The sequence below is a fragment of the Silurus meridionalis genome, chromosome 10 (assembly GCF_014805685.1).
Source record: "Silurus meridionalis isolate SWU-2019-XX chromosome 10, ASM1480568v1, whole genome shotgun sequence".
Taxonomy (NCBI): Eukaryota; Metazoa; Chordata; class Actinopteri; order Siluriformes; family Siluridae; genus Silurus; species Silurus meridionalis.
The window spans coordinates 10,429,029-10,451,881 of NC_060893.1; the positions used below are offsets into that span (position 1 = coordinate 10,429,029).

Below are 22,853 nucleotides of genomic sequence, written 5' to 3' on the forward strand. Positions count from 1 at the left end.
TAACAATGTGTTTAAAAAAAAAAAAAAAGAGTGCAGATTTTTACAATTGAGCTATTTCACTTGTAAAATAAATGCAAATACTTTTTTTTAAAGAATACACCCAAATGAATGTCATGTAGTATTGCTCCAGGGTTTCTGGTTTAATCTTGAACTCGGGTTATTATCTTTGGAGGTTTGTTAGTGTTTTTTTTTTCCTTCCCACCTTTCAAAACATGTCAGAAGATGAATTGGCTAAATTGCTTATGCAATGATGGGCAAGATGAATGAATAAACACAGGAAGTCTATCCTTTAGCAGTAGGATTACACTATATACAAGTAGAGTTTGTTAAATTGAGGTGGTTTGGACATGTGCAGATTTGAACATGGGGTATATCGGTAGGAGAATGCTGAGGATGGAGCCAGCAGGAAGAAGGAGAAGAGGAAGGTAGTTGGTGTGAAAGAGGCAGATGTAGAGGACAGAGTAGTATGGAGAAGGATGATCTGCTGTGAACAAAGTATTATTTTGTTGAATTTAGTGAGCTATTAAACATTAAGCAAAAAAAGCAAGAATTCACACTGCATTTGTTTTATATCGGCCCATTCTCAAACTGTTCTGATCCATTTTATAAAAAACTAGTTTTGTATTGACATTTGTTTTCTAGGAGGGTTGATTGTGCTGACTCAGCTCCAGGCTCACCCGTTTAATTCAGGGATTTGGTCACTATCTGTGTAAAGTGTATGTGCGTGTTCTACCTGTGTTTATCTGAATTATAGCCTTTCAGCTCTACTCCTGGACTAAACCCTGGCCTGCACATCATTTTTGTAATCAGACACAGGTTCATGAGTGTGTGAAACTACAGGTTAAGCATGAGCATTTAGAATTAAAAGTACAAAAGTGCTGTGCTTTTTCTTGTTGCATGAGGTTTACCATCAAGAGTATAAGGTTTGTATTTTTCACTTCTAATGGTGCACCATTAAAGCAATAGCCTGGAGCAATAGGTCTTGAGATACATTTATGTAATGTATGCAGGTGAATGTATATTTATATTCATACAGTTTAGCACCTTTCTGCATATTTCTGAGTATATATACACATATGCATGTATGTACACTCAGTGACTATTAATAATAATTATAACTAATAACATTACTCATCTATGGAGTTCCCCAATCAGCCAGTCACGTTGCAGCTGTCATTGATTGTATGAATTTTTATATAACACACACACAAAAAAACATAGTATATTTAGATTTAAATGAGGCTCGTAAAAAGGTTCAGTAATGTTCCCTTTTTGTGTGTATTGTTCTTAAAACAATACCATACAATAAAAATGTCAGAAAGTCATATATGAAAGAAGAAGAATGTATCATTAAGATGATAAAACGTAGAGTTGATAAACACAGAACGCAGTCGTGCTCCAGGCCGGGAGGTGGCATTAATGCACCATGACTCTGCTTAACAACCGTCGCTAAGAATAACAGAGAAAGAAGAGGAGGCCTCTTCAATTTTGGTACAGCAGTTTGTCTTCTGACATTAAATTACAGATCGAGCAGAAAGAACAAGGTCACGTCATATTGACCGGACGGGCGTGACGATGTCAAAAGACAGTCGGCACGATGGTCGTCGGCGCGGCGGAGTTCAGCATCGGGGCGGCCAGAGAGCGACTCTGAGCGGGGACGCCAGAGAGAGATCGGGCAGTAACAGCTCCGGCTCCTCACACGGAGGAGGTAAAGGCAGGAGCACCTCCATCAACGCTGCCCTGAAGGTAACGCTGCAGTCACTTCCCTCTCTCAGCTAGCTCCAAGGCTCTGATCAACGACATTAAATAACGTGGTTTAGTCTTCAAAAAGTTGAGAATTGAACTCAGTTTGGATAGTAGACTGGGACTACAATTAACTCCATCAACTCCATCAACTTACAGGGTGTTTCTCCAGCTCTTGTGTGTACAGGGTTTTCCCATCCAAGAGCTTTAGATATTGTGTTGGGCTTGTGTTTCATGTGGTTTGTAGCCAAGACCAGTAACAATGGAGTCAGGAATACTGGAAGTTCCACTTTCAGATACACACTCCTGCCTTACAGTCACCTCAGATACACACTCCTGCCTTACAGTCACCTCAGATACACACTCCTGCCTTACAGTCACCTCAGATACACACTCCTGCCTTACAGTCACATCAGATACACACACCTGCCTTACAGTCACATCAGATACACACTCCTGCCTCGCAGTCACATCAGATACACGCTCCTGCCTCGCAGTCACATCAGATACACGCTCCTGCCTCGCAGTCACATCAGATACACGCTCCTGCCTCGCAGTCACATCAGATACACACTCCTGCCTCAGTCACATCAGATACACGCCTCCTGCCTTACAGTCACATCAGATACACGCTCCTGCCTTACAGTCACACCAGATACACGCTCCTGCCTTACAGTCACATCAGATACACGCTCCTGCCTTACAGTCACATCAGATACACGCTCCTGCCTTACAGTCACACCAGATACACGCTCCTGCCTTACAGTCACACCAGATACACGCTCCTGCCTCGCAGTCACACCAGATACACGCTCCTGCCTCGCAGTCACACCAGATACACGCTCCTGCCTTACAGTCACACCAGATACACGCTCCTGCCTTACAGTCACACCAGATACACGCTCCTGCCTTACAGTCACACCAGATACACGCTCCTGCCTTACAGTCACACCAGATACACACCAGATACACGCTCCTGCCTCGTAGTCACATCAGATACACGCTCCTGCCTCGTAGTCACATCAGATACGCGCTCCTGCCTCGTAGTCACATCAGATACGCGCTCCTGCCTGATCAGGTACATCCCTGCATGTAGTTTAATCAATTACACACCCGCTGTGTAGTCCGATCAGGTACACCTACTTGGTAAGAAGGTAATACATGTTTAGAAGTTAGTAGAAACTTTGCTTTCATTGCTTGATGACATCATGGACTGTTTTGAATATAAATTGTATTGATTATGATTTGCAAATGATCAGAACTTTAAATGGATAAAGTCAGTTAATTTTTATTAGTACATTTATTTATATACAGATCTAGAGTTTGGCCTGCTCTAAATCATACACACTGATAAAATAGTATGATAAGATTAAGTTTATTTACATTTACATTTAAATTATGTGGCAGAAACCTTATCCAGAGAGAGTTACATTTGATCTCATTCATAAAACTGTGCAGCTATAGGGTTAAGGGTCTTGTTCAAGGGGCAGCGTGTGGCAGCTTTAGAAGTGGCAGCTTGGTGTCGCTGGGATTAGAAATAATGACTTTTGGATCCAAATTAGATCTTAACCACTGACCCCGTTTATTTAAATGAATATTAATAAACAATTAGTCAAGAGAAAACATTTTACCATTATTATGTTTTTTTTTTTTTTTTTTATTCCATCTTGTGCCTTCATGCAATTGTCAACATTTCGATGATGCCAACATCTCCATTTAGCTGAGTGAATTTAGGAAATGTTTGCTGTAGTTGACTCACTCTGTGTGCAACAGTAATTTTATGCTACTGTGGTTACAGTTGTTTTATAAGGCAGTACTTTATTTAAACAGCGATTAAAAACAGCGTTCAAACTTCTTCCTATGAAGGGCCAGAAATTATTAGTTGTTGGCTTAAAGTAAATATTGCATGAAAGTAATTGTCCTCATCAACATACTCTAAGAATGCAGAAGCTGTTTTGTTTCATAACAACAGCAAATTTTGTTTTCTTTAAAAACGAGTGTCATTTTTCTGTTGCCTTTGTGCCACTGCCTCGCTTACTCTATAATTATCTGTGTTGAGTGTCACAAAGCATCCTTAGTGGACAAATTTGCACATATATGCATTTAATTTCAGTTTACATTGTTTGCAACTTGAAATAAAACAAACAAATATCAAGATAGATAGATTAGAAATGGAGATCGGTGGCAATTGCATTTTCCCCATATTTTCTCATATATTGCATGGTGGCATAAGTAAAAAAAAAAAAAACACAGAAAGGTAACAATAACTTTAACATCCTGTTTCAGGGTTTCCATGGAATCTTAAAAAGGCGAAAATTTAAACAATCCACATTTTGGTCCAAAAATGTCTAAAAAACTTTCTATAGGTCTTAAATAATTTAAAACAGGTCTTAATTTTCTGATGTCAATGTATCGCTACCTCTAATGCTCATTAAAATGCTCACGCAGCACATTTTAAATTTCTTTTGAGTTATTTTTTTGCTAGTTCAAATATAATTCGCTGTATTACGACTACAAACGAGACCAGCGTTCAACAGACGTAAAAATGGTTCATATTTTTCATGATATTCGTAAATAAATTTAGGGTTTGGTGAAGGCCACTTCCTAACAACATTTTTGTGAGTTTTTTTAAATTTCATTTTTAATGGTTTTAAAAAAGGTTTTGAAAAGTCTTGATTTGGTGAAATGTGCAGAAACCCTGTGTTTCTGTTAACATGCATTACTTTTTACAGATACTTTTTCTAAATTACATTCGTATTAGTTCCATGATGGAGAATGTATACTTGTTCCAGGTACCCGACAGTGTTTTGTATTGGGATGGTATTTTGTGGTTTTGGTGCAAGTGACTCCAGCTCACTTGTGCATTGTGTGTTAATTGTACTTTATCCTTTAGTCAGGGTCAGTTTCTGACCACAGCGCCTCTGATGGTTGGATCTTTTGTACTGAGGTGTTTGGTAGCAACAGTTTTGGGCCCAATTTACTGTCGTACTCTAATACCTGCTGCTATATTAGTTTCTAATGCTTGTTTACACAGTACTTCGTCTCCTGCACTGTTTTTGATAGTTGCATATTTGCAAGTTAAACTTTTCCCAACTGTGCCGTGTTCCTGGACACACCCATGTCTAGTCACCAGTAGTTGCTTTTTATATATATATATATATATATATATATATATATATATATATATATATATCAGTAAAGACCAAAGGTTTGGACACACCTTCTCATTCAAAGAGTTTTCTTTATTGTCATGACTATGACAATTGTAGATTCACACTGGAGGCATCAAAACTATGAATTAACACATGTGGAATTATATATGGAATTATATACATAACAAAAAAGTGTGAAACAACTGAAAAATGTCATATTCTAGGTTCTTCAAAGTAGCCACCTTTTGCTTTGATTACTGCTTTGCACACTCTTGGCATTCTCTTGATGAGCTTCAAGAGGTAGTCACCTGAAATGGTCTTCCAACAGTCTTCCCCGAGAGATGCTTGGCACTTGTTGGCCCTTTTGCCTTCACTCTGCGGTCCAGCTCATCCCTAAACCATCTCGATTGGGTTCAGGTCCGGTGACTGTGGAGGCCAGGTCAGCTGACGCAGCACCCCATCACTCTCCTTCTTGGTCAAATAGCCCTTGATGCCTTCAGTGTGACTCTACAATTTTCATAGTCATGAAAATAAAGAAAACTCTTTGAATGAGAAGGTCTGTATTGTGTGTATATATTTATATATATATATATATATGTGTGTGTGTGTGTGTGTGTGTGTGTGTGTGTGTGTGTGTGTGTGTGTGTGTATGTACAGTATATAAAAGTGGTGTGTTCAAATCCAAGCACTCCCTCAATTGCTCAGCTGTGGAAATTAAACAATTATAAGTATGGCATCTGGCAAATGCTGTAAATGTAAATCATAGAGAAATGGAGAAATCTGGAGAGATGTTGTAGAGTAATCATATCAGCACAGTGCAGGATTGTAATCGAAGGATTCGCTTTTCTGTTCACTCTTACAGCACACATTGCCTGGGAAAGAAACCAATGACTTATCTAGGATTACATGACGACCATCATTTTATAGAGCTGCTCAGGATCAACCAGGTTGTTTTTACTTCCTTGATTCTTGAGAAATTTGCAGACCAAATATTATAAAAATGTTTCACATTCTTGGGCTATGAAAATTATATTCCCATCTAGATAAACACTATTGTAGACAGAAGCTACATCCTGCAATAAAGAATAAAACTGATTCTGCTCGCTGTATTTATATATCCATATTGAACTTTTTATGATTTTGAGAAATCGGACGGATGTGATCTCGAGGGTTTTTCTCTGCTTTAAAGCTGAGAGTCAAGAAATATGTGGTTTTAGAAAAGTGCCTAATTGCTGTACCGTTCACACTGCATGATTGTGATCACTTCTGGTGCTATAAACTGCAACTCCATTTTTAATTTTATCCTAATGGGAGAAGCTGAAAAAAAGTTATTCTCTTTTTTTTTTTTTTAAATCTGTTGTCCTCTTTCCTCCAGGGATGTCGCTGTGGTTCAGCTTGTGTCAGCATGGCTTTGTTTACATGCCCCTGTCCAGCATTAATCATGTGCTGCTAAGTCCAATTAGATGCAGTGTGTGTGTGTGTGTGTGTGTGTGTGTGTGTGTTTTTTCTCGGGACTGACACACACAGACTGAGCCCTCCAGCAGTGAGTGGGCCGGTGTGTCGTGTACACATGACTGCATGCAGAGAGATGAGACTGAGAGGAAGAGAGCGAACAAGCGTTCTGTTTTTCTGCTGTTTGAACAGACTTTGTGCAGCAGAGAAAGACAGAAAGAGGGATAATTTAACAGCAGATGACAGCAAAGACAGTTTGCAGCAGTAGCGGTTGCAGCATTGGTCTGGCAGGGACCGTGCACGCTCAGCAGGGCAAACGCGCAGTATTTATAGGCTGAGCTCTGATTAGCACCGGAGCATGCAGTACTCTGTACTATCCTGATTGGTGGAGAGGCTGAAACAGTCGGCCTGAGCGGCTATTTTAGTCCCGCTGTCAAATGACTGTCGCCCTGCGCGTGCGGCGACTACGATGCCAGCTAGGGGCAAGAGGGTCGTGTGAAGTTTTTCAGCAAAAGTATGTCACTGCCAAACGAGGACAAAGAACCTGCTTACCGACTCTACTTCTACTCTGTATGTACCTTCAGATCCAGTTTCTTGCTGCTTCTTTCCTTGTTCTGTCCTGCTCTGCATGCCTCTGTGTTTAGACCTGCTTACAGACACGAAACCTTATCCCTGCTGCCTCTGCGACTCTTCAGCTGACTGCCACTCTGTGTGCTGTACGTGTGCATGGAGCTTTTTAACAAGTGGCGCCCACTTCCTTGTGGGTGTCGCATCATGCTACAGTGGAGAACTTGGCAGAGATTTTCAATTTGCCACTTTTATATTCTCGAATAACAACACAATCTAGACAATAATCTTTTTTGGTTAGCTGCTCGAAAACGCTTAGATCTGCAATGGCTGCATGCTTATGTAACGTCACTGGCAAAAGCCTAAGTAAAAAAAATTGCTGCAGGATGAATCACATTGTAATTGTGAGTATTGTTATTTTACCTTAACAATTGCTATAAAGTGCAGAACCAATAAACATGAGCAAAACAAGTTTGTCTGCTATTTTAGGTTTATTGAGAGTAAGAGAGAACATTATTTATTGCCAGCTGTGAAGTCAGGAACTGCTTGCTGGCAGTGGCAATTGTGAAAAACCACCTTAAAATCTGTGAAGTCTGTGCAATAATGCACAATAATGATTAGATCACTAACCATTAATCATTAAACATTAGATCACGGTAAAAACACTGTATATAACCTCTGTACAATTATACATACAATGTACATATTACATAGTATGTTTTTTTACCCCTCATTACATCTGTACTATTTTATCTATATGTATCTTTATATGCTTACTATACATTATGCCTATTTCATGTGTGTGTGTGTGTATATATATATATATATATATATATATATATATATATATATATACACACATACATATATACAGGAGTGCAGAATTATTAGGCAAGTTGTATTTTGAGGATTAATTTGATTTGAGGATTAATTTGAACAACAACCATGTTCTCAATGAACACAAAAACTCATTAATATCAAAGCTGAATATTTTTGGAAGTAGTTTTAGTTTTAGCTATTTTAGGGGATATCTGTGTGTGCAGGTGACTATTACTGTGCATAATTATTAGGCAACTTAACAAAAACAAATTCATACCCATTTCAATTATTTATTTTACCAGTGAAACCAATATAACATCTCAACATTCACAAATATACATTTCTGACATTCAAAACCAAACAAAACAAATCAGTGACCAATATAGCCACCTTTCTTTGCAAGGACACTCAAAAGCCTGCCATCCATGGATTCTGTCAGTGTTTTGATCTGTTCACCATCAACATTGCAGCAGCAACCACAGCCTCCCAGACACTGTTCAGAGAGGTGTACTGTTTTCCTCCTTGTAAATCGCACATTTGATGATGGACCACAGGTTCTCAATGGGGTTCAGATCAGGTGAACAAGGAGGCCATATCATTAGATTTTCTTCTTTATACCCTTTCTTGCCAGCCACGCTGTGGAGTACTTGGACGTGTGTGATGGAGCATTGTCCTGCATGAAAATCATGTTTTTCTTGAAGGATGCAGACTTCTTCCTGTACCACTGCTTGAAGAAGGTGTCTTCCAGAAACTGGCAGTAGGACTGGGAGTTCAGCTTGACTCCATCCTCAACCCGAAAAGGCCCCACAAGCTCATCTTTGATGATACCAGCCCAAACCAGTACTCCACCTCCACCTTGCTGGCGCCTGAGTCGGACTGGAGCTCTCTGCCCTTTACCAATCCAGCCACGGGCCCATCCATCTGGCCCATCAAGACTCACTCTCATTTCATCAGTCCATAAAACCTTAGAAAATCAGTCTTGAGATATTTCTTGGCCCAGTCTTGACGTTTCAGCTTGTGTGTCTTGTTCAGTGGTGGTCGACTTTCTGCCTTTCTTACCTTGGCCATGTCTCTGAGTATTGCACACCTTGTGCTTTTGGGCACCCAGTGATGTTGCAGCTCTGAAATATGGCCAAACTGGTGGCAAGTGGCATCTTGGCAGCTGCACGCTTGACTTTTCTCAGTTCACGGGCAGTTATTTTGCGCCTTGGTTTTTCCACACGCTTCTTGCGACCCTGTCGACTATTTTGAATGAAACGCTTGATTGTTCGATGATCACGCTCAGAAGCTTGGCTATTTTAAGACTGCTGCATCCTCTGCAATATATCTCACTATTTTTGACTTTTCTGAGCCTGTCAAGTCCTTCTTTTGACCCATTTTGCCAAAGGAAAGGAAGTTGCCTAATAATTATGCACACCTGATATAGGGTGTTGATGTCATTAGACCACACCCTTCTCATTACAGAGATGCACATCACCTAATATGCTTAATTGGTAGTAGGCTTTCCAGCCTATACAGCTTGGAGTAAGACAACATGCATAACGAGGATGATGTGGTCAAAATACTCATTTGCCTAATAATTCTGCACTCCCTGTATATATATATATTATATATAAAATATTAATTAGACTTATATTATTCAGCTTGCACATTTCTTAAATGCCATAATCTTATAACCTTCTACTTCTGCACATTTCCTCTTCAATGCCATGTATCTGTACTTCTCAACGACGTCCACACATCTCTGCACTGCTATAGCCTTTATATTTATTCACTGTACATATGCTTACATATATATCACATGCTTAAATATGCTACATATTTATCTGCACTATTTGCACGATTGCTACTTTTTGCACTTTTGGTAGATGCCAAACTGCATTTCGTTGCTGTGTACCTGTACAATGCAATTACAAGGGTCTGTCTGTCTGTCTGTCGCAAAACCTAGAACAGTACATTTTTTCTTTATGTAATGCCTTTAAACTATTTGTTTGATAATCACATGGCTGACACATTCACTGCTTGTTAAAGATGTCTAAAGTGTTGGAATGCATCCGGGTGCTGATTAACACACGAGAGAATCACTGTCTATTTGCTATTAGCCTGATTTTCCAGCTGTTGGGTTTATGAATTCAGTGTAGACCACTGATCTATATCTATATTAATTCTTTCTTCCTTCAATATTGACTGAAAATGGTTAGTGGTTAATTAACCTCATACTGTGCTGCTGCTGAATTCTCAAGTCTAATTGGTCAGATAGATTTAATTATTTTCTCTTTAGCATGGCTTTGTTTACATGCCCCTGTCCAGCATTAATCATGTGCTGCTAAGTCCAATTAGATGCAGTGTGTGTGTGTGTGTGTGTGTGTGTGTGTGTGTGTGTGTGTGTGTGTGTGTGTGTGTGTGTGTGTGTGTGTGTGTGTGTGTGTGTGTGTGTTTTCTCGGGACTGACACACACAGACTGAGCCCTCCAGCAGTGAGTGGGCCGGTGTGTCGTGTACACATGACTGCATGCAGAGAGATGAGACTGAGAGGAAGAGAGCGAACAAGCGTTCTGTTTTTCTGCTGTTTGAACAGACTTTGTGCAGCAGAGAAAGACAGAAAGAGGATAATTTAACAGCAGATGACAGCAAAGACAGTTTGCAGCAGTAGCGGTTGCAGCATTGGTCTGGCAGGGACCGTGCACGCTCAGCAGGGCAAACGCGCAGTATTTATAGGCTGAGCTCTGATTAGCACCGGAGCATGCAGTACTCTGTACTATCCTGATTGGTGGAGAGGCTGAAATAGTCGGCCCAAGCGGCTATTTTAGTCCCGCTGTCAAATTACTCTGTCGCCCTGCGCGTGCGGCGACTACGATGCCAGCTAGGGGCAAGAGGGTCGTGTGAAGTTTTTCAGCAAAAGTATGTCACTGCCAAACGAGGACAAAGAACCTGCTTACCGACTCTACTTCTACTCTGTATGTACCTTCAGATCCTGTTTCTTGCTGCTTCTTTCCTTGTTCTGTCCTGCTCTGCATGCCTCTGTGTTTAGACCTGCTTACAGACACGAAACCTTATCCCTGCTGCCTCTGCGACTCTTCAGCTGACTGCCACTCTGTGTGCTGTACGTGTGCATGGAGCTTTTTAACAAGTGGCGCCCACTTCCTTGTGGGTGTCACATCATGCTACAGTGGAGAACTTGGCAGAGATTTTCAATTTGCCACTTTTATATTCTCGAATAACACAATCTAGACAATAATCTTTTTTGGTTAGCTGCTCAAAAACGCTTAGATCTGCAATGGCTGCATGCTTATGTAACGTCACTGGCAAAAGCCTAAGTAAAAAAAATTGCTGCAGGATGAATCACATTGTAATTGTGAGTATTGTTATTTTACCTTAACAATTGCTATAAAGTGCAGAACCAATAAACATGAGCAAAACAAGTTTGTCTGCTATTTTAGGTTTATTGAGAGTAAGAGAGAACATTATTTATTGCCAGCTGTGAAGTCAGGAACTGCTTGCTGGCAGTGGCAATTGTGAAAAACCACCTTAAAATCTGTGAAGTCTGTGCAATAATGCACAATAATGATTAGATCACTAACCATTAATCATTAAACATTAGATCACGGTAAAACACTGTATATAACCTCTGTACAATTATACATACAATGCACATATTACATAGTATGTTTTTTACCCTCATTACATCTGTACTATTTTATCTATATGTATCTTTATATGCTTACTATACATTATGCCTATTTCATGTGTGTGTGTGTGTGTGTGTGTGTGTGTGTGTGTGTGTGTGTGTGTGTGTGTGTATATATATATGTATATATATATATATATATATATATATATATATATATATATATATATATATATATATATATATATATATATATATGTGTATATATATATATATATATATATATATATATATATATAAAATATTAATTAGACTTATATTATTCAGCTTGCACATTTCTTAAATGCCATAATCTTATAACCTTCTACTTCTGCACATTTCCTCTTCAATGCCATGTATCTGTACTTCTCAACGACGTCCACACATCTCTGCACTGCTATAGCCTTTATATTTATTCACTGTACATATGCTTACATATATATCACATGCTTAAATATGCTACATATTTATCTGCACTATTTGCACGATTGCTACTTTTTGCACTTTTGGTAGATGCCAAACTGCATTTCGTTGCTGTGTACCTGTACAATGCAATTACAAGGGTCTGTCTGTCTGTCTGTCTCAAAACCTAGAACAGTACATTTTTTCTTTGTAATGCCTTTAAACTATTTGTTTGATAATCACATGGCTGACACATTCACTGCTTGTTAAAGATGTCTAAAGTGTTGGAATGCATCCGGGTGCTGATTAACACACGAGAGAATCACTGTCTATTTGCTATTAGCCTGATTTTCCAGCTGTTGGGTTTATGAATTCAGTGTAGACCACTGATCTATATCTATATTAATTCTTTCTTCCTTCAATATTGACTGAAAATGGTTAGTGGTTAATTAACCTCATACTGTGCTGCTGCTGAATTCTCAAGTCTAATTGGTCAGATAGATTTAATTATTTTTCTCTTTTATCATGGCTTTGTTAATTACACAAGTGACTGTAGTTCATTATTCGTTTGTACAATTAGAAACGTTAATTGAAATCTTTTCCATTGTACCAGCTTTTAGTAATTCTTTATAGCAAATCGTATCTGATTTAAGAGGAATGAATCACTTCATGGTACGTTGTTCTACAGGACACTTCATCATGGAATGTTTTTCCTATTGTAGCAAACCACATTGTTTTTCTTTATTTTTTATTATTCTGTATTTTTAATGGTAAAAATGATGCTCCGATATCAGAGAAAACATATCCGATAGTGGTCATATATACAAATGACAAAAGTGTAAATTCAATTTGGAAAATAATATTTATTTTGTGGGGTGAAATTAAAATGTTTTCAAATAAAATACCTTTATAAATAAAATGAGCTTTTTCCCCTTTGGATAAGATTTATTTATTTATCCATGCTTATATACATAGATATTATATAAAATACTACACTGTATGCAGTATGCATGCTTTATACTAATATATAGATATTATTTACAGTATAAGTAATATTTGAGTGAAAATTTTGACCTGTAAAGTAATTCAATTAATATAAAAATATTGATATAAAAGTTTGTTCCTTCTAGTTTTTAATGCAAACAGTGTATCAGTATCCAATGATGCTCAAGGTTTCAGAATCAGATGTATGGTGTTATATCATATCTGTTGTACTCACCTGTGAAATTGCTTAAATTATAAAAAAATTGTTTGTGTGCAAGGTTAACACGCATGCAGCTGGAAGTCACATTGACCACGTTCTGTCATTCTCATTTTCCCATTAGAAAATGATACGTAATAGAAACATGTCCTAAATTTCCACTAACTGGTGTTGGCGGTTATTTATTCTGCTGAGGTTAATCACATATGGGTAGGGTAGGTAGATTGTAATGTATTATACGTTATATAGTTAATATATTGTACCAAATAAATATAAAGCTTTACCAGTTCAAATAAAAAGAAGCATATAAATGAGCCTGCAATATAAAACGAGGGCATGCTTTCTGATTATTTAATAAACTAACATTTAACATAACAAACTAATTTAAATATTGCGATGAATCGATCTCTAAGCAAAACGATCGTGACCATTTCAGCCATTTTAATTATCTTGCAGCCCTAGCAGCTGCCCTGTGATGTCACAGAAAACCATGAATGGATATTTACTGTTGTCCAGTGTCGTGGGCATGCAGCGTGGCTGTTTTTCAGTCGCTGCTCAGTACAGTTTCCTGTGCCGGTCCAAATAATTTAGCTCCAAGAAAATATGAAGTCAAAAGAGCTTGGAACGAAGATGATGCTTTGCCACTGTAAAGTAGGTAATTAGTCACTATGAAAGCCCAGGGACATCCAGACTGTAGCAGCCTGAGACTGTGCGCTCTTTCTGCATGTGTAAAACCTAAACAAGTCCTTATGGACTGATTTTCACTGGGGATGATTTATGAAGATTATTATTGAGTGCAGTAGTTGTTTTTAAATGGCGAGTTATGTAAAACTTATGAGTGACAGAATCATCACGAAAATCAGGCATTGTACAGCAGAGTCATTTTTCAACCTGTGTTATGCAAAGATTGTTCCACAGCACCGTTTCATTCTGAAGTCTGATTGGGCAAAAAGTGACAATTTTTAATACAGCATGGCTTTGACATTTTACAGAGAAATATGATTGATTAATATAGTAAAATATTTAATAATACATAATCGCTTATAGCAGGGGTGGCCAACCCGCGGCTCTTTGGCTGGTTTCATGCGGCTCTTACGTTCATATCGAAGTTTGTGTTTGTTTGTTTTAAAGTGCGTGTTCGCTTCGCTTGAGTTCAATACGGTATTTTAAGACTTAAATGAGCTTGCCCCTACTGGGAAACTTTGCGGTATATCAGACGAAACACAATTGTAATGACGCAACAAAAATGCGCAGCAGCACACGGTTATCTGGATAAGAGCAACATGTCTGCGGTGTGTGGAGAGCGATTTGCAAAACATGCAATGCTGAAATTTCAAGAGGGGGTGTATCTGCAAAGAGTTTCTCCAAATCGGGTTTAATTTATCACCTGAAATTCAAACATCCCGATTTCCATTCTAAATATGAGAAGAACGCGGCGCAGAAGTCAATCCGAGCATGCGCACTCCGTCTGTAGAGGACGTTTTTGAAAAGGCAGGAAAGTTTTCCAGTGATGGTGCTGAGGCAAAAGGCACAAAAATTATGGATTTTATTGCCTTTTGAATTGAATTTTCATTTCGGTGCATCCCTAAAATATTATCGTTGGTGTGGCCCTCTGACACAATTCAGGTTTCTCATGTGGCCCCTTGTAAAAATTAATTGCCCACCCCTGCGGTATGTTCATCTCACGCGCATGCGCATTTGATGAAAATACCGTATTGAACTCAAGCGAAGTGAACACGCACAAAAAAAAAACACAAAGTAACTCTGTGTTTTCTACCCTGAAACACGTGAAATCAAAGCATCGATCTGTTCTGACTGACACATGTGAAAGAATTGTTTCGAGTGGCAACAACGGAATACGAGGCAGATTTGAAGGGGATTGTTCAAGGCAAGGAATGCCAAAAGTCCCACTAAGTAACATGCATAGTAAAAGAAAAACGCTATTGTAAATTATTATATTTTTGTTTGTGGACTTGGTTAAACTATGAGTTTGTGTGTGAGACAGTGCACACAATGTTTATTGTTAAAAATGACTGTCCTGTGGTCTTAGAACTGTAGGAGTCAATTTTTGTCATTATGTTGGTGTGTGACATTTACTATAAATCTGGCTGAGCAGAGGTGTGTGTGTGTGTGTGTGTGTGTGTGTGTGTGTGTGTGTAAGAGGAAGGGATGGGTGATGTTCATGTGTGCCCATGTGTATGATGTGGCTCTTTGCGGAAACACAGTAAAAAATGTGGCTCTCGGTGGACAGGTTGGCCACCCCTGTCTTATAGCATAGTAAAAATGTGATTAACAATCATGATAAGAGAAAAATGTATGGGTGTTGATGTGACTGTTTCTGTAAGGAGGCAGTTTTGTAACATTTTATGAAGCAATCGAGTATTTGTTATGGATATTAGGGGAGGATGAAAGGACAAACTATTATACGATGATGATCTGAGATTTCTATGCTACATGATATTTATTATGATTTATGGTATAGCTGTACTGCTGGCAGATTTCAGCAAACCTTTAGAACACTGTTCTAAATAATGAAAATGTATTAATTTGTTGTAACGAAATGTATAATACATAATCTTCATTTAAAAAGAATTAGATTTTTTTAACTACTGAAACACAGTTTACCATGATGTCAATACAGTAAAACCCCCGTTGGACGAGCATAATTCGTTCTTGAAAATTGCTCGTAGGTCCATTTGCTCGTACGTTCGAGCTGATTTTCCCCATAGGAATAAATGTAAAAGTGATTTAATCCGTTCCGAAACCTCATTCAATCACTTATTTCTGCACTTATAAATTATTTGTAGCCTATTTTAACAAACAAATACACCGCAAATTACCGTAATGTAAACATTAGGGATGCACCGAAATGAAAATTCTTGGCCTGAAACCGAAAACCAAAAAGAGGAACGCAAGGCCGAAAACCAAAACACCGAAAGAAATTATGCCAATTATTATTACCATTGCATTTATGGCTATGACTGTGTACTAACCTTACTAAAATCAAGGCATTTCAGTTGCATACATTAATATTAAAGTTTCAAAGCATAAATCAATTACAAATTATGAAAATATTTATTTATAGCACATTGCAACAATGCACAGGATAAAATAAATTAAAATTCAAACTTAAATGTTTACCTTAAATGTACTCATGTTTACATTAAATAATAATGTACAGGCCCTCTGGCCTGCTGAAAGGTTGTAAAATTAAATATGTTCTTTTATAAAAACAAAGTGCATTCAGAACAAGTGCAACTGCTTAAAGATCAACAATATCACTGGGAAACTTCCTGCCTTTTCAAAAACGTCCCCCACAGACGGAGTGCGCATGCTCGGAGGTTTTGCTTTTCTGCGCCGCGTTTCTCTGATATTCAGCATAGCGATCGGGATGTTTGGATTTCGTGTGATAAATTAAACCCGACATGGAGAAAGTCTTTGCAGACGAAATTTCGGCATTACATGTTTTAAAATTGCTATCCGTCGGTCTTTCTCAGATATAGTGAAATACGTCCACACTGCAGACATGTTGTTTCAGACACGCACGTGCAGGCCGCGGTTTCTGTTTGCGTCATCACAACAAACTGTTTCGGCCGTGTTTTTTCGGTGATCAAAGTCGAATATTCGGTGCATCCCTAGTAAACATAATTAAACACTCGTGTGGTAGTGGTTGATTGCGAGTGTGAGACACGCACCATGCTCGTAACCATCTTGGTTTCCATGGTAATTCTATTTACTTTAGTTTTTTACAGCACAGTCACTGATTTTCTTGGGAGACCTTTTTTCAAGATTTCTAGTGTATAAAAATATAACACTAAAAAAAGTTATGTTTTTGCTGCACTGAACAACGAGATCGACCGAGTAATACGTCATCAACAAAGCGACTGATGCGACCCTCTGCCGAAACTGGGGAACCGGCAGCGTGTTGAAATAGGATACAATTTTGCGAGCAAGGTCGCTCGTATCTCCGTTTACTCGTACTGTTAGTTGCTCGTACAACAGGGTTTTACTGTATAGCATCATATTGTCCAGCCCTATTGGAGAGTCACAGTAACATGAGCAAATGCCAGTCTAATATTTTGCTAGTGATCAATCAAACAATAACGGAATAGAATAATTTTTGTCATTGTACATGTGCAACTAAATAGAATTATGACTCACTAGGTGCTATAAAAAAAAAGGAACATCTACAGTACTGTCATTGAGTTATGTTTGTTGGTTATACTATGGCTTACTTCATGACTGTTCCACAACAGAAAAAAGGTTTAAGCTGAATAATTTCTTTAAAATGCATATTATACAATCCTTTGTGGCATAATCTGAAAAAAAGACAACTCAAGGTGAAACAAAAGTCTTTTGATTTCTTTTTATTTCTTTACACATAATGTGTACATCTCTGGACTGTCACTTTACCTCTGGACTTTCACAGTACAATGGACTTTATTCCACACCATACTGCACACAATCCCATCAACCACCTTAAATTTGACTGTTTACTGTCATAAGCATACCAGCATACCTTGTATATACAGTGTTTTTTTCTCATATATATATATATATATATATATAATTACCGTAAGTATTTGTAAATAACCAAGCAGGTGCCTTTGTACAAGATGTACGGTAAACAGATAACCAATCAGAGTACAGGTTGCAATATGAATTGGATGATATACAGCTTTTTATACCATACATAAATAAATGTACCGGAAGATTGTTGCACATGAAAATATAAGACATCCCACTAAAATAAGCCCTAGCAAAAATAAATATAAGACTCGGTCTTATTTTCAGGGAAACACCAGTAGTATATTATGTATTTGTACTATTTAAAGCAGCTGAAATGAATTGTGTGGAATTAAACATGAATTTCAGCCTCAGTTATTCAGCTAGTAATTACCATTTGTGTTAGATAAAAGCAGTGTAGTATGAATGTACTGTATAAGTGCGAGTCGAGGGAAATGATTATTAGTTTGCTTTGCCAGCTTGCTGTTATTGTGGATTGCAGTACTGGTTGTGAATACTAATAGAACCATTAACAAAACGACTCGCTCCTCAAACTGGGGAGAGAGAGAGAGAGAGAGAGAGAGAGAGAGAGAGAGAGAGAGAGAGAGAGAGAGAGAGAGAGAGAGAGAGAGAGAGAGAGAGTGAGTACAGAAAAGGTGTAAACGAGATGCATTGTGTAATTATAAAGCACACACTGTGTGTCAGTGCTGAGAAGATTTCAGCAATTAAGTGTTTTTCCTGCAGAGAACATGTGAAAATGTTCTCTTCCACAGCGTGAGACGTTCCTGACAAGCTCTGTTATGAGTGCTTTCACTTTGCAGGTTTTTTTTTTTTGTTTTTTTGGAACGGAAAACACTCGGGTGTCTCCCTTGACCTGTGCAGTGCTCATAGAAAGCCACTCGCCCACACGCGCACACACACACACACACACACACACACACACAAACGCACATGCTGGCGCTAACTGAAAAGAACAGTGTTCTGAGCTGAGCACTTGTTGTTAAATCAGTTCTAATGTAGTGGTGTGCAGCCTTCTTATCAACCAGACTGTGTGTATAAACACTACCTTATCTGTGTGCGTTAGTCACGTACTCTTTAGTTTATGTACACCAGTGTTTAAATCATTAGCATGTTTAGTACATTTAATACTGTGAATCTCCGAGCCGTGCCTCTAACAGGAAGTGCTAGATAGGATGTACACATGGAGGTTTTGCAGATTGGGTGATGCTCTGAAGGGGTGAGACTTTGTATAACAGGACCAGGCATGCTGTTGCATAAAAAAGGATCAGTACTGGGGTAGTTACCATCTTAAAGGGATTAACGTCCAACAACTTGTTTTAGTGGAAGTGTTGACAGTACTCAGCATCATCACAATACACTTTTCTATTACAGTATTTCAGCATTCCAATTAATACCGAATCGGATCTGTAGTCTGTAGTATCTGAGGTCAGGGCTCAATAGCAGGCCACTCCAAGATCTTTTACTCCATCCTATGTAAACCATATCTTTTATGTAGCTGGCTTTGTACACATGGACATTGTCATGCTGAAACAGGTTTAGGTCTTATAGTTGAAGTGAAGGGAAAATTTAATTCTACCACATCCAAAGGCATCCTATACAACTGTGTGCCTCTGTGTGCTAACAGTATATGCCCATATGGCATATTTTTTTTGCATGTTTTTCACACTTTAATGTTTCAGATCATCAAACTAATTTAAATATTAGTAAAAGATAACACAAGTGAACACAACATCCAGTTTTTAAATGAAGGTTTTTATTATTGAGGGAAAACAAAATCCAAAACTACATGGCTCTGTGTGGAAAAGTGTTTGCCCCTAAACCTAATAACCGGTTGGGCCACCCTTAGCAGCAACAACTGCAATCAAGCGTTTGCGATAACTTGCAATGAGTCTGTTTCATCGCTGTGGAGGAATTTTGGTCCACTCATATATGCAGAATTGTTGTAATTCAGCCACATTGTAGGGTTTTCGAGTATGAACTGCCTTTTTAAGGTCATCCCACAGCATCTCAATAGGATTCAGGTCAGGACTTTGACTAGGCCACTCCAAAGTATTTTATTTTTCTTCAGCCATTCAGAGGTGGACTTGCTGGTGTGCTTTGGATCAGTGTCCTGCTGCAGAACCCAAGTTTGCTTCAGCTTGAGGTCATGAACAGATGGCCGGACATTCTCCTTCAGGATTTTTTGGTAAACAGCAGAATTCATGGTTCTATTTATCACAGCAAGTCTTCCAGGTCTTGAAGCAGCAAAACAGCCATTACACTACCACCACCTTATTTTACTGTTGATATGATGTTCTTTTTCTGAAATGCGGTGTTACTTTTACACCAGATGTAATGGGACACACACCTTCCAAAAAGTTCAACTTTTGTCTCATCACTCCACAGAGTATTTTCCCAAAAGTCTTGGGGATCATCAAGATGTTTTCTGGCAAAACTGAGATGAGCCTTTATGTTCTTTTTGCTCAGCAGCTGTTTTTTCTTGGAACTCTGCCATGCAGACCATTTTTGTCGTCACTTTCTTATGGTGGAGTCATGAACACTGACCTTAACTGAGGCAAGTGAGGCCTGCAGTTATTTGGATGTTGTCTTTTGTGACCTCTTGGACGAGTCGTCGCTGTGCTCTTGGGGTAATTTTGGACGGTTGGCCACTCCTGGGAAGTTTCTCCACTGTTCCATGTTTTTGCCATTTGTGAATAATGGCTCTCTCTGTGGTTTGCTGGAGCCCCAAAGCTTTAGAAATGGCTTTATAACCTATTCCATACTGATAGATCTCAATTACTTTCTTTCTTATTTGTTTCTGAATATATTTTGATCTCGGGCATGATGTCTAGCTTTTGAGAATATTTTAGTCTACTTCACTTTGTCAGGCAGGTCCTATTTAAGAGATTTTCGGATTGTAAACAGGTGTGGCAGTAATCAGGTCTGAGTGGGGCTAGAGAAATTAAACTCTGGTGTGATAAACAATATTAACAATAATAAAAACCTTCATTTAAAAACTGCATGTTGTGTTCACTTGTGTTATCTTTTACTAATATTTAAATTAGTTTGATGATCTGAAATATTAAAGTTTGACAAACATGCAAAAAAAATCAGGTGAGGCAAACACTTTTTCACACCACTCTGTGTGAATTGATTTTAGTTTTTAATATATTGATAATTGTGTTGTTTATAGAACCTAGACATTGCAATTTATATTTTTGATATATAAGTCAGCAGTGCATGATTACACAGTGAATAAAAGAAGTGTGACACTATAGCAAACCGATCTCCAGTAGAAAACGGAGCATAAATTGTTTTACTCTACAAGCGCATCGTTCTACCTGTTTTCTAACTGCAGATGAAGAGTTGAATGCAATGTTGTGCTTCAGAAAAACACAATGTGCATGATGCGCTGTACCTTTTTACATTGCAGGTTGTGCAAAATTTGAGCAGATCTGTGCACTATTGCCAACTCGCTCTCTGCTTTCGTGTTGCTGTTCCGCAGGCCTCCTTCCAGCGCTCCAATAGCCATGACAAGGTGAGGAAGATCGTAGCGGAGGAGGGACGTGCTGCTCGCAACCTCATTGCCTGGAGTGTGCCTTTGGAGAACAAGGAGGAGGAAGGCAAATACACACAAACGAACGGTATATTCTCCAGCAAAACACATGATGTAAACATACTCATTTACAGAACAACAAGAATATAACCTGCTGAACTGCTCCCACTATTGTAGACTGCATTTGCAAAGCAAATAGGACTTGGCAAAATTATGATTACATGAAACTATATAAGACTATATACCTGTTGCTTTATAATTATTTCATGTAAAATGATTAATTGTTGTGTGATCATAAATAGCCTTAAGCTTGTAATTTCATTTGTTGTGCATAATGTGGAATTGTTGTATTCTCACGCTAACAATTTTTTTATATATATATATATATATATATATATATATATATATATATATATATATATATATATAAAATATATAAAATATAAATGGTATTTTTGCTACTATAAACCCACTAGTCATGTTTTTCTTTACAGGAACACCTATGAATTAGCCTATTCTTCCAAATATCCAATCAGTAAATCATGTAGTAACACATCCAGGTCAACAGCTTGTAATATTAATATAGAGAGTGAATATTAAGATCATGCATTAAAATAAGGGGAACTGTGATCTCACTGACTGATATTTGAAGATTGGGGAAATGCTGTGCTGTTGTAGCCCATCTATCTCACGGCTTTTTTGATGCCGTTTTGCTCACCACAGTTGAAGAATGGTATCTATGACTTACTATAATATTCTTGTTAGCTGCATGTTGTTTGTTTTTCGCACCACTTTGTGTAAACTATAGATACTCAACCGAAGCTCTCGACCAAGTGTATATGATGCTATGCTGTGATGATACCATGTACGGTAATTGGCTGTGTGGACACTTCTTGTACCCTGTAGTTTACTGGTTAATTTGTTAGATTTCTGGTTAAAAGGTCATGAATTCAATCTCTGCATTACCAAACTCCCACTGCTGGGCCCTTGAGCAAGGTCCTTGGTCCTCAACTGCCCCAGATGTTGTAAATTCACTTGCATACAATTACAGGTATTCCTAATAAAATATACAATGAATCTATACATTGTAAATATTTTCAGGTTTTCTATAATAACATTTCTAAAGGTTTTTGTTTACTTGCTGCTCAGGTTCTTGTTTTGAAGTCCTAGTGGTGGTGATGTGCGTGTGTACAGGCGGACACCAGATTTACTAGGACACTTTTCTTCCAATTCGTCTTTACGTACCATCTTTTATTACTTATGTGTGCAAAAACCTAATCACAGGTTTTTATATGTATTCTAACCAACTTTAGTGCAGAAACAGAACACAGTCCTGAATAATTGGTGAAGCTCCTGTCTGTTAGAAGCTCCTCCTTGATCAGAGAATGTTTGAAAGTTATTCTTTTAAGATCAGCATTTACTGCCCTGTCCCTTTGATGCACTGCTGATGAACATCCTTGATCCTGCATCTCAGCATTGTTAGTCATTGTGCTTCTTATGCTGTCATCATGCTCATTAGTGATAGTGGGACTTTGTAACTACTGCATACGTATGTTATATTCTATAAGGATCCTTTGCTCTTTTACTGTCTTCAGACATGCTTGAGGTTCTACCAGGGCTCTTTGACCCTTCATCCTTTCATGTAACCTTCCATTCAAGTTTTATTTGTTGTTTAATCTGTTTAGGAGAAATTTACACACTTTAATTAAGTCGTGGACGCCGCTATGCAAAATGCCTCAAAGTTGCACCTGAATATAATCAAAAGGGAAACGTGTATATCTGAGAATAT

At 38.2% G+C, this 22,853-nt stretch overlaps 1 protein-coding gene across 1 annotated transcript in view; it reads left to right on the plus strand.

The window, feature by feature from the left end:
- The first annotated feature begins 1,436 nt into the window (after positions 1 to 1,436).
- scaper (S-phase cyclin A-associated protein in the ER) overlaps positions 1,437 to 22,853 on the plus strand; it is a 95,700-nt gene continuing 74,283 nt past the window's right edge. Inside the window, 2 exon segments of the mRNA XM_046859062.1 lie at positions 1,437 to 1,746; positions 21,014 to 21,152. Of these exon segments, the coding sequence (XP_046715018.1) occupies positions 1,576 to 1,746; positions 21,014 to 21,152 (310 nt within the window). The 5' untranslated portion in view covers positions 1,437 to 1,575.